This window comes from Platalea leucorodia (genome assembly GCF_965183815.1).
Source record: "Platalea leucorodia genome assembly, chromosome: 12".
NCBI classification, from domain to species: Eukaryota; Metazoa; Chordata; class Aves; order Pelecaniformes; family Threskiornithidae; genus Platalea; species Platalea leucorodia.
Window position 1 is genome coordinate 9,335,087 of NC_138834.1, and position 18,112 is coordinate 9,353,198.

At 39.9% G+C, this 18,112-nt stretch overlaps 1 protein-coding gene across 1 annotated transcript in view; it reads left to right on the forward strand.

Moving 5' to 3' along the window:
- The window catches only part of GRK3 (G protein-coupled receptor kinase 3), a 78,475-nt gene that overhangs the window by 47,665 nt on the left and 12,698 nt on the right, over window positions 1-18,112 (forward strand). The window contains exons 8-16 of the mRNA XM_082324667.1: window positions 591-682; window positions 3,454-3,553; window positions 9,841-9,919; window positions 11,194-11,324; window positions 12,155-12,249; window positions 13,502-13,609; window positions 16,446-16,512; window positions 16,737-16,837; window positions 18,018-18,084. Coding sequence (XP_082180793.1) covers window positions 591-682; window positions 3,454-3,553; window positions 9,841-9,919; window positions 11,194-11,324; window positions 12,155-12,249; window positions 13,502-13,609; window positions 16,446-16,512; window positions 16,737-16,837; window positions 18,018-18,084 — 840 coding nt within the window. The remainder of the gene's footprint in view (window positions 1-590; window positions 683-3,453; window positions 3,554-9,840; window positions 9,920-11,193; window positions 11,325-12,154; window positions 12,250-13,501; window positions 13,610-16,445; window positions 16,513-16,736; window positions 16,838-18,017; window positions 18,085-18,112) is intronic.

Below are 18,112 nucleotides of genomic sequence, written 5' to 3' on the forward strand. Positions count from 1 at the left end.
TTCAGTTCTGAATACTGCTTCTGAAAGGCCTTATTAAGGAGTACGGTGAATGTTACTGATCTGCTCTTCTATTCTTAGACGTACACTCCTAACGATTCCTTTCTGGATGTCCCTTCTGCCTGTCTCGAGTTAATAGCTTTTTGATTTTTATAATAGCTGAAAGAAGCCGAACTGCCAGAATTGCTGCTCTTTAACAGCCCCCGCCACCGTCTGTCTCCTTTTCCCGCTACGGTTCTGACGTTGTCCCCAGCACCCCTTACCTCGGCCCCTGCTTTTGTCCCTCTGCACCGCGCTTTTCCAACCTTGTCTGTAAAAACAGCCCTCCTCTTCTGCAGGCTGCGTTACGAATGAGACTGTTGGTCTTTGGCAACAACAGCCTCATTCGTCTTGTTTATTCTTCAGACCGTAGTGCCTGCAAGTATGTTGAAATATAAACAATAAGGGGCTCCTTTTCGCAAAACAGTGAATGCTATATGAATTACAATAGTTAAGTCTCTTAACACATTAATAGATTATTTAGATGTTTTTACAGTAAGTTTTTTAGTACTGAAAAATGAAGTCTGGTTTTGTTTTGTTTTTTGCATTTACAGCTGACCATGAATGATTTCAGTGTACATAGAATAATAGGAAGAGGGGGATTTGGTGAAGTGTACGGTTGCAGAAAAGCAGACACTGGAAAAATGTGAGTATATACACACTTTATTTTAGACATAATTGTAAACTCTGAACTAGTAAGGAAATCCTTCCAGTCATTTCTTACAAAATCACTGGTAGGCAGCGTCGCATTACTGTATAGTTCTTTGTAATTAAATTTTATCCCAGGAGGTTCTGATTTCTGGATCATCTTCAAGCTTAGTTTGATATTTGATCCTGTTATGTGCCATGCAGTGGGGCTTCAGTCTAGCAGAGCTCTTAAGCACATCCTTCATTTAAATGGTCTTGTCAAAATTAATGGAGGCTGTGTTTAAAATTAAGTATGTGCTTAAATGATTTCCTGGATCAGAGCCTGACAGTGCAGAACGATGTTCTTGTGGAAGCCGTGGTGATTGTGTGAGGTGTTACCTCTCGTCTGCCGAAGGTTGCTCTTCTCGCAACAAGGCGCATCACGTTGCTGGTGCTGACGCAGGGTTGGAGGATGACACAGGAATATGACCTCAGTGCTGTTCAATCTGTAGGGTCGTGCCTGGGCAGATTCTGAATATGGTATTCCAGATTTGTGTAATTGCATAAGTTTCTGCCCTGACGAGCACGTTTCACTGGTGACAGCAGTGATCCTTGCTTACGTTTGGAAGAATATAGTTCCAGTGTTGAAATTCTGTCTAACAGAGCTCTTGGTGGGAACTCCAAGGTCAACCCGTGTGGTTTTTTCTTTTTCTGGTCTTACCATTCACGCACTTCTCCTAATCGACAGATTTCAATCTCTAGGCATAATTGTCCCATTATGTCCTGTTTTGAACATCTGGGCATTGATTTAAAAAATTGTTCTCAATATCTATCTATTTATTTCTTTATTTACACTCCACCTCCACCTCCCTTTCATCTTGCTTTTCTCCTAACTATTTTAGTCCAGGGACCATCCTTACACATTTCTCTTCTAAGTAAGCATGGCATGTTTGCAGTGCGAAGTCTCTGCGATTACAGCTGGCTTCACTGGCAATTGTGTGTGCTTGGCATCCTTGAAAATAATAAACTTTTGAGCTATTAACAAGTGGAAGACATCTTAATGTTGCTATCATGCTCAGTATTTTTGCAGTGACCTCAAGTATTAATACTATGACTAACAATACTGTCTTTATTCTTACTTTGGTACTTTTTTGTCCATGTACAATTAATTAATTTGTTCATGTCCAAAAATAAACATTTGATTTAGCTTTAGCCACACTAAGCAGGTGTCCGCCCTGAAGAGGTAGTTTGCAGATTCCCCCTCATTTTCGTGTCTTGAGTTTTGCTCTGGCAGGAGGTGGATAAACCTTGGGACTAGCAAGGGAAGCAAAGGACAGTTTTTATCAGCTATAAATAGAGTAAAAAGAAGTGAAATGTGGGAAAACCAACCTTTTTCAAATTTGAAGCAAAACTTTAGATTAGGTTCAGTTTCTGGGTAGAGGTTTGGTTTAGTTCTTTCTTAATCCAAACCTGTTTACCCATCCCTAATCCAGATCCCGTCCACTCTAGATGGCTGCCTCTGCTGCACTTACTGCCTGCAAGGAGCTTGGGAAGCCACCCCTCTAAGGTAAATGCCATCGGTGTTTCACTAACCCACAAAGATACACCTGAGGCTTCTTTCACATCACCTCCTTCAAGGACGTCTAAATAGGGGCCAGATGTACAATGTAGAAAGCAGGCCAAAGGGGGAGGGATAGCAGTGCTTTTTGAGCACGCAACTCGATATAAGAATGAGACACTTGATTTCGATCAGCCTTAAACGGCCCCAGTCATTCACTTTGATCAGTGGTGTCAAAGCATTAATAAAGGGTAGCGTGTCAAATGTTATTTATCGTCTTCGTTTACAGACTTCTCAGCAAGAGCACGTGCTGCGAATATATTCCTTGTTTTGGGAACTTAAAATTCCAGTATGTTCACGCTCACTCTTCCCCCACTCACAACACATGCATGGCAAGGAATGACGTGGCTTTTTAGGGAGTGCAAAGCGAAGGTGATACGAGGCCCTGTTTCTGTACGGAGCTGTCACAGTGTAGGCAGTTGATTAGCGTTGATGCAGTGCTGTAACATGGTGTTTTCCTGAGCATATTTTAAAACGAATGGCCTAAAAATCCATGGCTGCCCACGTCTAAAAATCTTGTATGGAGGAACACACGTGTCCTTCTCAGCTGTTCTCTAATAGTAGGCTCACCTAACGTCTCGAAAAAGTATCCACAGACTGTATTATATCCTGCTTTTGTTTGACGGTTGTTAGGGTAACATTCTTTTCTGAGCAAAATTTTATTAATTTGTGTAATACAGATGGTAGAAGATTAAAAAAGCTTTCTTGTGTTTATCTGACCTTTCTTTTGAGTAGGAAAAAAAAAACCAAAAACCAAACCTCAGCGTGTGTTCAAGATATTACTTTCCTGGTAGAGTTGAAACTGTTAGAATTAAATGGAAGTGTAATAAGGTCTCTGTTATTTAGTTCATACTGCAAATCCTTGCTTGTAGATATTGAAAAATGGGCATATGATATGTAATTCCTGGATCACTGTGGTTGTTTGGACACGGAATTATTTGTTAAAGCACATTTCTCTGTTAGGAGGCTTCTGTTGAAAATGCTTTAATTCTGTGAGATTTTGGAGATTTTCTTGTTTAGTCATGTAATGATGTTTTTAGTACCAGGATTAAGTCTTTAAAGAGCTTGCTTACAGGATACTGTAAATACGCATGGCATAACTGCTAGTGAATAATACTGAGTATAGGAGGAAATTTTTTCTGGTGCTTTTTCTGAACGGTTAATATTTTCAGGTATGCAATGAAATGTTTAGATAAGAAGAGAATCAAGATGAAGCAAGGAGAAACATTAGCCTTAAATGAAAGAATTATGCTGTCTCTTGTCAGTACAGGAGTAAGTATCATTGATTTGTTATTCTTTTTTTTTTTCATATAACAGCTTTTATATATAATACATATTCCATTAATTCAGTTGTGTAACATGCAAAAGTTGAACCCCCCTGGAACCTTCCCCTGATACTAGCAATGTGTCTGGAAAAAGAATGGAAAAGCAAGCTTGCTTTTTGGTTTGGGTGCTTAGAGAAATGAGCATCTCAGCTAACGAGGCTTGAGGAGGTTCCTGTTTCTTAGGTAATTCATTCTCTCTCTCTCTTCCCCCCCCCCCTTCTGATTTTTTAAATATTCCTTTTTCAAGTATTTATATTTGAAACTTTTCCAAAATATTATTCTGTCCTGTAAAAAAATGTCCTTTTCTGCTATAGACGTAGTACTTTTGTAGAATACAAGATGCTATTTCAGAAACAAGCCTCAGTTACCTGTTTGTCCTCCTTTTTTTGTGACTCTGATATTAGCTTACCCCATTTTTCCGTTTTGTTTTTTTATGTACTTCAGCTGAGTACCTACCAAGGTCTACCAAGTAAATCTGCCCATCTATCATGCACGTCTATTTAAAGTTAGAAGTATCACTGATGTGCATAAAAAGCAACCCAACTGGCGCTGCTTTCAGCAGGCCGTGTGTTGTTACCTGCAGGAGAGGCATTCGGCAGCGGCCGCGGTACATTGCTGGCTTTGAAGTGCCAGAGCCTTCTACGCTGGCCTCGTCAAACAAAACTTGAAATCAGCTCGTATCACCATGGTTACATGTGATGCTGGTGAAAAGGTTAATTTTCCTCATGACTATTGTGGTATATGAAATAAACGTTCAGTCTGCAGCTCAGTGTAAACACATCCCCTTTTCCCAGCCCAGTTAAAGCATGAGAAGGAATTGTGTGTGGTTTTGTTCTAGGCTTTTACAACAGGTTTGCAAATAGCATAATATCTGCAGCGCGGGAGGATTACTGCTTTGGCTTACGAGGTGGCAGAGAGCAAATACTGTGCTGTACTCTGAGACAAGATCTGTATCTTGCAGAGACTAGATAAATCCTGGGTTTGGCTCTGCATTACCCAGGTGGGTTAGCAAATACTGATTCCTTTTTAAAAAAATCTCACTTGTGAAGCATTTAGCATCGTTTTGTCCTTTAAGCGCATCCTTGCTGTCTTCTGTTGTTCAGAGAACCCGTCAGTCTGCTCGGGCTTCAGGATGGGCTGCCTTCCACCCGCAGATAGCCTGGGACTTTGCACCGCGTCGCTTGTAGGCGCAGCTGCAGAACAGCCCGTGGTGGGGCGGCCCTTGTCTTCTGCAGACTTGGCTTTAAATAATGGAGATGTGCTTTTCAGGGCTTACACAAAAATACAGAGTTATAATTGCTAGACACTGCCCTTTTATTGTCAAGTGAATACATTGTGAATCAGACAACACTTGGTACTTCTCAGCCTCGCGATAGGCCTGTGAGGTGCTCTCTTGTGCAGATTGACAGAACGGGAAAGCTGATTGCGATTTTGGCCCTAGAAGATTAGCTTTTTTAGGTTTTTCAGCAACTTCTCTTGCTACCCATCAGATCATTTTGCTCTGCTGTTAGAAATATCCTGGTAAGGCAAATCCTAAACCAGAAACTAGGGAAGCTACACATCAAGGCGTTATCTTAATGTTTAACTTTTCCCTAATTGCAACGCTCCGAAGGAAGGATGAGGTATTTTTTCTTGTGCCTTTCATTGGAAACTCCTCCTCTGCCTCAGACTTTCTCTGGAGAAGGGCAAGCATGCATTGAAATTAAAAGTCAATCCATTGCCTTTAACACAGAATTGCATTCACGTTTGGCTTGAACATAAAGATCGACAAAGGACGGGAAAGTATTTCTTTGTTCTTTTATCTGTGAAATTAGCAATTGGGATTTATCGGTTAGACTTTTTTAATCAAGTTAACTGTTTTCACCAAAGATAAGTTGTGGCTTGTCCAGAAGTGTCAGGAGTCTTGAGAGCCAGTGGGGTGAAGCTCTGTAGTGGAGACTAGACAAGAAATCCAGGCAGATCAGTAATAATTGTCCTATTAACTTTAATTTGTGATTCTGTTGCTCCAGTTCTGAATGTGAATTTTCATGTCTAGCGATTCAAAAGGAAAATTGTTCACAAGGCTGCTAATGGTGGAGCTAGTTTTCTGATGTGACAGTGCATAGCTAGTCATTTAGCAACAGAAAAGCAAGACAAACCATTTGGGTTTTTTTTTTGGTAAGGATTATCAGCTCATTAGAGTGTAACTTCTTCAGATTCTCAGAAATTTGAAAGAGAATTTGAAAAGAGATCTTGTACAAAATGCTACCCATTGAGGTTGGATACACCTGCTGGTACAAGAGATACTGGAGCGTTTTGAATATGCAGAGTTCAGTAGGTTTGAAAATGGTAGAATAAGATTTAATTCCTGAATATAAGCCATTAGGTTTGAAAGGCGCGTGCCTTCCCCAGTGACAGGATTTATGTGCTGCCCGGAACAAAATGGAACTGGGAAGTTCATCATAGTACAATTAGTCATTTAACTGGGAATCCAGATGTCTCTGCAAAATACATAATAACAGCTGTGCAGATTACACATACGTTTGTGTAATCATTTTTGTTAATCCACCTAAAATTTTGGCATTCGCAACTACTTCTTAAATAGGGAGCTCCCAAATTTGAGTTCATCATGGCCACGTTGTGAGGGTAGCTTTTCATGGTAACGTTTTGAGTCAGCGCAGCTCAGCAGGACGACAGACGCCTCTGCAGAGCACAGGGAACTGCCTGGGTCGGCCAAATAACACAAAACGCGGGCTCTGCGCTCCTCGGATTCTCCGTTGGCGCATTGGCTTTGTCACTGACTGTTGGTGTAACGTGGACAAACTGTTGCTGAGGTTTGTGTTTCCTCTTCTGCAAGATGCCTCTTCCTCTCCCATGGAGAAGTTCAGTCTGGAGGCTGGAAATGCATTTTGAAATTCCTAGAAGATAGCATAGTAGGGAAAATATTTTACTTTCTGTTAAAAGAAAAAAAAAATTATTTATTTTCTGTAATACCCAATATTTGCCTAATGTTTGAAAACTGGAACGTTGAAATCGCCGAGACCATCGCTGCTGAGGGGCTGTATAAGAACAATCTGCCAAAAGGTGCTGTTTGTGGAAGGAAGTGGTTATTTAATAAATCTTCTCCTGGCGGGTCGGAGGGGGTCATTCCAGCAGTCTGTTGCAAGACCAGGGGCCTTGCAGGGCTGTGGTTCTGCTCTACTGTTCTCTTGTTCTGAAAAAACTAGGCCGTTAAGCTGTTTTACTCAGCTCTTTTTGAGATAATTTGAGTAAATACTGAAGTCAGGATTCCCTCAAGGGACGATAAATGTAAGGTACAGCAAAAGTGGACAGGCTGAATAATAAAACATCTGAGATAAATAATCAAATATTTTTTTTTTCTGAGAACAGGTACTTTGTTTTCATGTGTACTGAGATTTGTAGGAGTCTCACTTCTGCTCAAAAAGTGGAATCTATTCCCAAATCTTGATAGTCATTTGAAGGAACATCTGTGGGAATGGCAGATAATAGCTCGGTGTTTAAAGCATTGACTTGCACATCTTTCTGAGCAAGACCTGCAGGACAGAGCTACTCTTTAGTTAAAAATGCTACACAGCTGCTCTACACTATGAACACGTTTTTACCTGTTTGCTGTCATTTCTACGGTCGTGCTCTAAAGCTGAGTGCTCGGGTTATAGGAAAGAATCAGAATCAAAGTTTTCCTTCTAAAGTAATTGTTAGTGTGCTAATGTCTTTAAAAACTACATTCCTCCAATTTTGTATAGTTATTCTATTTTTTTTCCTTCCACATGATTTATTACCATAAACTTGCTTTCTACAGTTTTTTGGACTTAATGCAGGATTGTTTGGACATAAGAAACTGTTTCCAAACTATTCTTAATTTACACATTGTTGTCATACCGTTGCTTATTTTTTTCAAGCAGAAGCTTGACTGCAACGAAGTATTACTGTCTTGGGAAATTTGCTTTATTGCTTTGTGTTTCATTTTAAAAAATACATATAGGGTTTTCTTTATTTTTATCCTGGAAAATACTCTTTTGCAGTGGTTTTTGTATCAGAAAAATATTGCAGTACTACAATTTCTTCTCTCTGTTAAACAGTGAGAGGGTACTGATTAAATTAGGAAGGCTTACACAACAATGAATTATGCATCACACTTACACTTGCAGATTTCTTTTCTTTTAAAAAATGAGATCCGTAAAAATATACACATACTGTGTTCTGGTATAGAAACACCCTTTTATTTTTGTATGTATGGTGTTTAAATTCTAACACTAAATCCTTCTGGGTAATTAGATTGCCCTAAGGTTTTAGGAGGCCTGCTTGGGGACACTTCTGAATTATCCAGTTGATTCAGAAAATTAAGTTAATAATTCTACTAAAGCTTTTGTTCTGCAGTTAAGTGGTAAGTACAATAGTCCACAGTTACGAGCAATAGAAAATTTGTGAGCAGAGGTAGTATCTTTTGTTAGATGCCATATTGCCTTGCCTATAGTCTCCTTATTTCTAGGACCATTTAGCAATTAGGCATTTTTCTTGCATGTTTCTGCAGGGTGTTTCAAACACGTGCCTGCGTTCTGCAGAGGTGTATTTGGAATTAGTATTTGCACAGAAAACAATAAAATACAGTGAGGTTTGAACGTTACTGCAGGATCAGTCTACATGGTGTGGGAGTCATTTGGGATTATAGTCGAGTATATAAAGCTTTATATTTCAACCTTACGTGGTTTTGTGGAAGGATGAACCAACTTGAACTGTGCCGGCTGGCCGGTGAGGATGGTGTTGTCATTCCTTTCCTGCTTGGCAGGGCCGGCGAGGCGGCACCCCGAGCCGGGTCCCGCGGCCCCCGCTCTGCCCAAGGCCACCCTGTTTTGCTGCTTCTAAATTGGGAAGGAGACGAGTTCCTGTTAGAGATTCCCAGAGCTTTCACTATCAGTGCAGCAGTAGTTAACACATTGTTTAAGTCACGTTAGGTCACATTCGTGCTTCCTGCATGGTGTCCTGGCTCGTCAGCAGTTAAGCTCGTCTTAACTCGTCTTCCTGTCAGCCTCCGCACTTTGGGGTCAGACCTTCGTCTGTCGGTGTTACGGTCCAGTCTGTTTCGACAGCACAGCCATCCCTTAAATTTTCATTGTAGACTAACTGAACAGCCCTGGTTTCATATGGCTTTGGATAAGGGGTCGACAAGGTAATAGCCACCCCCTATTAATTAGCCACTTCCATCCAATGTAGGCCTGATGAAGAGAGGAAGGTCTGCCAGCTTTCCGCCATGGCATCTTTCAATGCGTGTGCGTTATAGAGGTACCAGCACACTGAACAGATCATTTGCAGTAAAGAGGTGTTTTTCCAGCTGTATTTTTTTACGGGTGCTTGTCTTAAACATCTGTGTGAATTACGTTCAAAGTGCATCAAGCAGTGGGAATGTACTCCACATAATCCAGCCCTGCACATGGCTGCTCTGCAGTGACGTTCTTAAATCCGCACCCACCATACTTGTTTTCTGGGTTTTGCATAATCTGGACCTCGCTGTTCTTGCTTCCCGTGCATTGCACACGCATCAGAGCTGTGACTTCCTTCCTAGCGTGTTTATGCTCCTTTTAGTCATCTGTTGCAAATGCTGCTGGGGAGCTGAAGGGCAGCAGCGAGCGGCAGAACGCCTCGCTGTCACGTTTGTGCAGCTCTGCGGGAGGAGTTCAGCGGCGAGGACAGGGTGTTGCCAGTGTAGTTACATCTAATGTATAGGTGAGGATAAAACTTTTTTTCCTTTGAGATTTTGTATGTGATGTGACTCAGATTCTCGATCGGCGTTCCGACAGCAGGAGGTTCTCCGTGCAATCATGGCAAATAGTGCGTATCTTTTATACTTCATGGGAACAGCTTTATTTTTTTCTGAGCTGGCCTAAAGCTTGTTAGCTTTAATGTATCTTTCATGTAAGTCTAGTGCAAACTCAGGTAAATATTTTTATAATATGCTGTAGTTGAAAGTCTTTAGAAGATAGTGATGCTACCTGCATTTTTTAAGACTTTGGCTTGTCATAGCTTTTTTTATTTTTGTATTGAAATGAGATAGCAAAATCTAAGATCTCTAAACTGTAAGTGAAACATCAGGGTATGTAGATTAGTACACAAATTGCTGTAGAAAATTATTATGAATATTGGCAAATATCATAGGAAAAATTCACATGTATTTTTAGCTTCTCTAAGTAGTACTTTGCTCATTGCCTAAGAATGAACTCTTTGCTCCTTTCCTTCTAGGACTGTCCTTTTATAGTGTGTATGACCTATGCCTTCCACACCCCTGACAAACTCTGTTTCATTCTGGACCTGATGAATGGTAAGTGAGGCTCATGCAGGTGATGGTAATATTACAGAAATATTGGCAGAAGGACTTGCTGAGATCCTAAGGAGAAGGAGGAAAAAATAATCTGACATGTGAAGCATCAGCCGGCAAGCAGGAGGGGTAAATTGATCTAAAGCAGGGAATGTATAGAACAGACTGAAAAATGCCTGATACCTTATAACATTAACATGTTTAAATAAAGATATCAAAGGGCCTTCAGGCTGGAAGCTTAAGGAAATGACTGCGATGTGGGGAAATGTATGAGGAGATCAGGGACACAGCATTCAGAATAAAAATAAAAGGACTACTATAAAGAGCTCTGCAAAGAAAACAGATGGGGGAAGCATTCCTCAAAGGAAAGAAATTATACCTAGAAGCCTTAGCATAACTCTTATGAGAACACACAGAGAGAGGAATTGGCAGAGCTAAGAGAGAGAAGATACTGCAGTGCCCATATTTGCTGAGGATGCTCAGCACTTGTGGGACTTAGACTGGAACTCTGACTGTGGTCCTGTGGTAAACACCGAAAGATGTCGGAGCACATCTGTATGTAAAGCTGGAATTTTAATTGAGAAATAGAGCTCATATCCTGTAAGTAATAGAGACTGGCTTTGGTGGTGTGCAGGTGAAGATTTTCATTAAAATCTAAGCTGTAGGTCAAATTGAAGTAACTGGTTGATTATTTTAAATCTGTAGCTTGATCAGAAACAGTTTTCTAGGAATATTCACAATTTGATGTGTTGATGGTGTGGATTAGCTCACAGAGTGACATTGTATTGTGCCTGTTCTTTGATTAGGAAAGTGTGAAAACATCCCCAGCATGAATATTTTGGCCCAGATGATCTTTCAAGGTCCCTCCCAACCTGGGCTGTTCTATATGCTAATTTGTTCAGTTCTATATATATAGAACTGAATAGCATATATTCTATTTGCTAATTTATTTCAGTTGTCCGGTAACCTACGTATGTGACTGCGTTTTACTTGCTGTGGAAATCCTTTGCATTAAGACTCAGTTGCTGGATTAGTCACTGAATGCGAATGTGTATGAAGTAAATGTATTTTTAAAAAGGAGTCTCAGATTGATCAAATTTATTTATTAACTTTCCTAGGTATTTTGTCACCATGCGTACTTGCAGAGTGTGTGTCTGGGTTCCACAGGTTATAAGTACCTACAAATGCTATGCTCTTACCCCACTACGTCATGCTGTCTGCCCGTGAGGCAAGATTTTACTGTTCTTTTAATTGCATCTCAATTCTTCTAATTTTAGGAGGAGATTTGCACTACCACCTCTCCCAGCACGGAGTGTTTTCTGAGAAAGAAATGAGGTTTTATGCTACTGAAATCATCCTGGGTTTAGAACATATGCACAATCGTTTTGTTGTATACAGAGACCTAAAGGTAAACGTTAACGTAGTGACTGCATTCACACAGGTGGTTGTTAGATGGCAGCAAACAATCCAGAGATACTGATAAGTTAAATGAAGTATCCTACCTGAACCCCTTTCTTGGGAAGAATACAGATTATTTGTTTATCTTTGGCTGATTTTTCTAATAATTTTTCAACATAGTTATAATCTGTGCTATTATCTAGTTTAACCAGCCTGGGAGAGGCTTCCTTGGGATCAGAATAAATCCTGTGCAGTGTTACTCATCTCACCATCTTAATGATGCAATTAATTTAGAGAGAGTACTATGTTTCTGAGAGCCCTGAAAGAGGAGTGTGTGTGATGGGAGACTAATAGGAAGACAGTTGCTCAGGGGTGTTTCCCTGACGATTGGCAAGTTGAGGACTGCTTCGAGAGGTGTCCATGAGCCAGGTGACAACAACAGCGGGGAAGAAATCTGCACAGAGAGCGCAGAGTGTAGATTGCGAGTAAAGGGTGTAAGAGCCACACGCAGACCCTTCTGTGAAAGAGCCAAAAGCAACGTGGACTTGAGGCCAAAATGGATTTATTCTTTCATGTGCTTTCCGTTTCAAACCTTGCCTGTTTTTTCTCTTCCGTTATCTGTCAGTATTTCATAATCTCCTCTGGAGTTGATGGTAGTGTCTGTTAGAATGTAGATTTTATCTAGAAAGTGTCTATTATATTGATTAAAAAAAAAAAAAGGAATTACCTATTACCAGGCAGTATTGACGTTTGAGAATGAGTTACTGTGTTCTGAGAATTTGTAGTTCTGTCAACTGAAAAATACCAAGCGGTAACCTTTCTGTGTCTATGCGTTCCTAGCCTGCAAATATCTTGTTGGATGAACATGGGCATGTGAGGATATCAGACCTTGGGCTGGCTTGTGATTTCTCCAAAAAGAAGCCACATGCTAGTGTGTAAGTATTATGTATGGTAGCTTTGTTGCACATATAATTATTGTTAAAGAAGTCCTTTATGTGTCTTTATAATTTAACTTTGCCTAAAGGAAATAAAATAACACTTGCGTGGCACAGGCTAGCTTTATAACACAGCTAAGCTGGATACTCTAATAAGGTTTTTCAGTCTCCTCTCTCTGTTTTCCTGCGCAGTTGTAGCAGCTGATGTGTAGGCATGGCTGGAAGATGACACGTTATTTCGAGATGATTCACTGTTCAGAGAAGATAAGAACCTGACTGAGTTAAAGTACCAGATTGTTTTAATTGTCCTAAATGGATAATTAAATATTCTGAAACTGACTGAAAAACAGGATTTATTGTGTCTTTCTCTTTCTGGATCTTTGTAGAACTGGAGGCAAATTGTGTTCTTTTCTGCCTCTTGGCATCAGGTCATAACTGGGATCTGAATTTCTTGGGTTGTGTGTGGATTCCACATCTTATCTGGCACGCTTTTTTCTTAGGTCCTCATTTGCCCTGATTTAGTCTCAGAATTTATGCAAAAAAGGAAAGCTTCATCCTGTCCTATCTTGAAAGATTTGCAATTCAGTAGCTTCTTGAAAAAGTTCATGTTTCAATTATGTCAAGGGTAAAAGCAGTACATGGCGACTGCTTTCTCATGGTGACCAGCGAGGACTTTTGGCGGAGGTGTCCTGTTGTTAAATCCAGCACACAGGCGTTAGCTGGAAGGAGACGTGAAACACATGGAGAGAGCAAAACCAGCTCTGCTCGCCCTGTTTCTGGGGTTGTGGGTAAGAGCAGGTCTTAGTCTTGCAGGGCCCAGGGCCGGGGCGATCTGGCATTGAAATATCAGGAGCCCTGACTGTGTCCTGATGTCTGTCTGTCTTGTAAACTGAGTGGACGGAGTACGTGACTTTTCCACCTCTATTTTATGTTCCACTCTTAGACAGAAGGCTACTTACTGACCCCTGTACTGATTCTGCTAAATCTTGCTGTGGCTCCTTCAGCTTGCCCAATCATTTCTGTTGTTCATTGTTTGTTTTAAGATATTTCCTCAGTAGATATAGACAAACAGAAAACATGTGTATGTATGTACGGTCAAAGAAAAAGCAAAATAAAATAATGTTCAAAATTAATTATTTTAAAATTAGGCTATCTTATTGAGAAAACACAGGGTTGTTTGTTTGGTTTTTTTTTTGTTTTTACAACGATAGTTTTGGTTGTAATCAAGATTTTGTCTCTGTGCGCTTCTCAGAGGTACCCACGGATACATGGCTCCAGAGGTGCTCCAGAAGGGAACAGCATACGATAGCAGCGCAGACTGGTTCTCGTTAGGCTGCATGCTTTTCAAACTTCTGAGAGGGTGAGTGAAGTTGTGTGTCCTGTGTGCTTTTTTTATTAGCCTGGGCTTTGTCATTTTCTGTCTCTTGAAATATTAATACGTGACGTGTTACATATTATCTAAAATGATATCTTACTGCCATCTCTGCAACTTCGACCACGTCTACACATGTGACTAAACCAGGCTTTTTTTGCTTCCAAAACAAACAAAACACAAGCCCTGCTTCCCTTAGGAGGTACAGGTGTGGGGCAGTGAGGAAGGCAGATGCTCTATCCACTCTTTTGACTTCTACTGATAGGCAATTTACTCATCTCTTGGCAATTGTTAGTATTTTGAATGATACAATGTTATTCATTGCTTAAATACACTAGCAGCCCTGTTAAATTATGGACTTCGTTTTATGCTTAAGACCTGCTGTTACGGTGAAACTCTTTGCAGCATTGTTCCCTTTTTACATGATATTCAGTCTTTCCTTCTGTAGTGTTAGGGTAAGTTGTAATGTGTGGATGCTTTCATTTGCTGAATCTGGCCTGTAACCATATTGGTGTACAAAAGTATATGATAATTACAGCTTTGTCAATTATTACCTTCTCAGTAAACTTACGTAGCTATGCAGAATTTATTAAGACTAAGGGATTTATCTGAACAGTCAATAAGCACTGATTGGCAAGTGTTTGCTGAAAACAGCAGCCTCAGCGTTAATTGCAAAACAGTAAAAAAATCTTTTAAGCTTTTCAGAGTGCTTCTCTGTGAAGATTGATCATGAGTTAGATCATCCTTTGTCCTTGTACATAATTAATTAAAAGCTCTTACCTCTATCCCAGACACTGTACAAAGGAAAGTAAACATGTGACTTCTGAATTGAAGTATAGAGCTGTATCAATTTAGCATTAATTGTTCACAAAATAGAATAAATGTAAGTGTGCAAATAAAGAAAGAAATGGTGTTTAAATTGTAAAAAAAAAATGTATTTCTTAGTATGGACGGCATCACACAGCTGTGGGCAGTACTCCGTCTCTCAAATCACTCATTGAAGAATTCTGTAGGTAAAAAGACCCACAACAGTTTGGGCTTGCCAGGAGGAGAGAGGAGAGCGTCCTTCACACGCGGGACCGCTGTGGACTCCTCGTCTTTTTTTTTGAGACCTTTTGCTTTTGAGTCACTTGGTCACAGAGGATTAGGGCATCCGACTGACTCTGGCGTGGTTCTTCCTTCACAGGACTGAAGTTGTGTGATGAAAGAACTAGCACCTAGGGGCAAATGGTCCCATTTACCATGGAAACTCACGGGGAGATCTCAGTCTTTGTGGGCTGTGATTCTTCCTGACAGAGATGTGCGGGGTGGTATCAGTGGTCGGCCAGAAGCCAAAGCATTATTCATTGTGAACTATCCTTCCTCATCTGTTCTGAAGCCAATTAAACAACTCACCTCCCCAAACAAGGGTTGGGCACATGGTGCCATTTCTTGGTGTTTAGTAAATTTAGTCTGGCATAAAATATGCCCATAAGTCCACAGTGAATCATTTGCTTCCCTGACCTACTCCGAGCCTTATCGTCAAAGTATATGAGGCTGGATGTTAGCCATTTACTCTTGTCTTCTTACCTATCATGCTTAAAAACAGAAAAATGGAAGTCTTGGTCTGTCCATCAGATCCATTAATCAGAAATGTTTTTGAGGATAAAAGGGAAATAAGTCTTGAGCAGCAGGTCCCTAGTTGAAACAAGCTAGTACTCACTGCCATGTGGTAAGACAAAATGCTTTATAATAGCTAATTAATGTCTTGATAAGTAAATAACATTTTAATTTTGAAAAATATCTTTTCCCTCAAGGTTTTGAAGAAAACTAAGAAGCAGGGAATATATCCTAAATCTAATTAAAAAGTCTCATACTAAAATGTTTCTGCTTTCTTTCAGTCTGTTGTTTAAGTACTGCATGGTAAATCTGTAATACTGTAAGGTCTTCTATAGCTTGGGGTTGGAACTAGATGATCTTTAAGGTCCCTTCCAACCCAAACCATTATATGAATCTATGATAAAGGAAAAAATTCAAACTCGAAACAGAATTATAAAGCAGGAAAGGGATAAAGATGATAATTTACCAGATATCATCAACTGTCTTCCCAGTCACTAATGCTGTGGTATCTGTGATGATCTTCTGTTTTGTCTACTTACTTTAAGATCTTGCTTCATTCTTCCCATATAGATGAGTGGTAAGTTCTGTAGGTCGTACTCAGTTTCCGTATATAGATCAATGTTTTTAGATATCTGTGTTGTGATAGCTGTTCAGGGTTTTCTTGTTAGATTAAACTGTTCTGGTTTTTGGGAGAAATAGATGTAACTGGTAAGGCCTCTGAAACACCTTCTTTAAGGACGAATCAGTGCGTTTAAGAATAAACTAACCCTCTACATGGCTTTATGCGGAGTAACTGGAGCAGATTTCCCTGAGTTTGATAATCCTCAGGGATGTCTTTGTGTAGTCTTTAAAGAAATTGAATGGTTGCTTTTCTCTGAATTTGATTTTGATGTCCACCACATGCAATTGTACTGAAAACAGAAAGGATAAACTTTCTTGCAAAGTGCAGCTCTCTGTAGTAAGAAAAGAAAACAAAGTTGTGAGAGATCAAACATTGATATTTTTGAGGTAGCTAGTGGCCACAGCATGCTAGTGCGTAAAGTCTCATTTTGTGTTGTAAATGCTAAATGTTTTACTACTTGTTTTATTGTTCTGCAGGACAGGATTGATGAGGTGGAAGAATGGGACTAAAAGGATGCTACACTCTTTCCTGGGGTTGCCACAGCTGAAATAACCTGATATGTTATGGCTTTACATTTATTAGTGCATTTTCTTATTTCTACAGTCACAGTCCTTTCAGACAGCACAAAACCAAAGATAAGCATGAGATCGACCGGATGACGCTCACCGTGGTAAGGAGCCTGGTGACAGTTGCAGTTACATTCCTCGTGTTTAGTAAACTCCCATTTCCTCTGAAAACTGGAACTATATAGCCTGCTTTCTGAGAAAGCTGTATTTACACATGGAAGAGTTGTTTACAAACACTATCAAAGAAAAGCTACTCTCCTATGTGGGGAAAGCAGATCACACTACTTCTGTAATTAAATGTCTCTTTTTGTACTCCTTTTTGTCGTAGAATGTGGAGCTACCAGATTCATTTTCTCCTGAATTGAAGTCCCTTTTGGAAGGGCTCCTGCAACGGGATGTTAGCAAGAGACTTGGATGCCAAGGAAGAAGGTAGGTGTTGTCTTCTCCTTGGACCACTGCCTTTAAAAATTTCCACTTCTCTGTAAAGGAATGAATTCATTTCAAGTAAAAATCTGCCTCCTGTTGTGATGATTTTAATTTTGCAAAGAGAACTTTAAAAAGTGCTGTTGCATGGAATGACATTTCAGCTTCCTTTGGTTTGGACAAATTTGTGGACCGTTTCTGTCATTAAAGACTTCCCCCGAGTTCTCTGCAGTCATGCTTACATTGGATGGTGTTCATACTTTTCATCCCTGTGTTGTTTTTATGTTTTTGCCTGATCTTTTTTGGCATGAAGTCATATTACTTGATTCAGACATATTGATAGCTCAAATTTATTGCTTATATTGTAGCTGTAATAATATGAGCATATTACACACAAAAAACGCCAACCCCCAAACCACCAAGCACAGAAAGCTGTGAATCCTTGCTTCATTTTGGGTTGCCTCTGTTTCCAGATGTACCTGTTTCATTTAATGGTTCCAAGGAAAAGGGCAATTATTTTGTTTATTGACTGCAAAACCCTACTTGCTCCTGCCAAGCTTACCTTGCTTATAGCTTTTAACTGAAATTGTCGTTATCACCTATTTAAAAAGCCAGTGTGTGCCTTGTGTGAGACTAGGAGAGAAAACTATGAGAGGAGTAAATAACTGTTGAGAAACCCTTGGCAATGTGTGAGACCTGTTAATTGATAGTCCCACCCGTGACTGGGGCTGCTCTAATTCCAGTGAGATATTCAGAGGGTTTTTTATCATGGAGACCTCTGTGATAATGACCTGAGATTGCTTTTCAGCCCTGGGCCTATCAAGAGTAGTTGTTTATTTTGCCATAAAATATGTATAATATCAAATGGAGTGGAGTAAGCTTGTTACTTAGGAGGAGTGTATTGGATCTGACATCAGAGGAGTATTGTTTGTTGTTTGAAATGAGGGAATACCATAGCAAAACAAGAGTGATTCCTTGCCAGACCTACAGCACTATTTCTAGTGTTTCCACATGAAAGTTCTCTTTTCTGTTGCTTACTTAGGAAGACTTTTTTTTTCCTTGAAAAAAAGAGCATTTTACCAATGTTTTCAAGTGATAGAAATGTGACCTTTGAAGGCTTTATATTTCTCAAATATATTTGAAAAGCCCCTTCCTTTTGTTGACTTCAGTTACTTTTATTTTGCAGTGCACAGGAAGTAAAAGAACATCCTTTCTTCAAAGGCATTGATTGGCAGCAAGTCTATTTACAAAAGGTAAAGGATTAAGATAGTAACCTTAGCT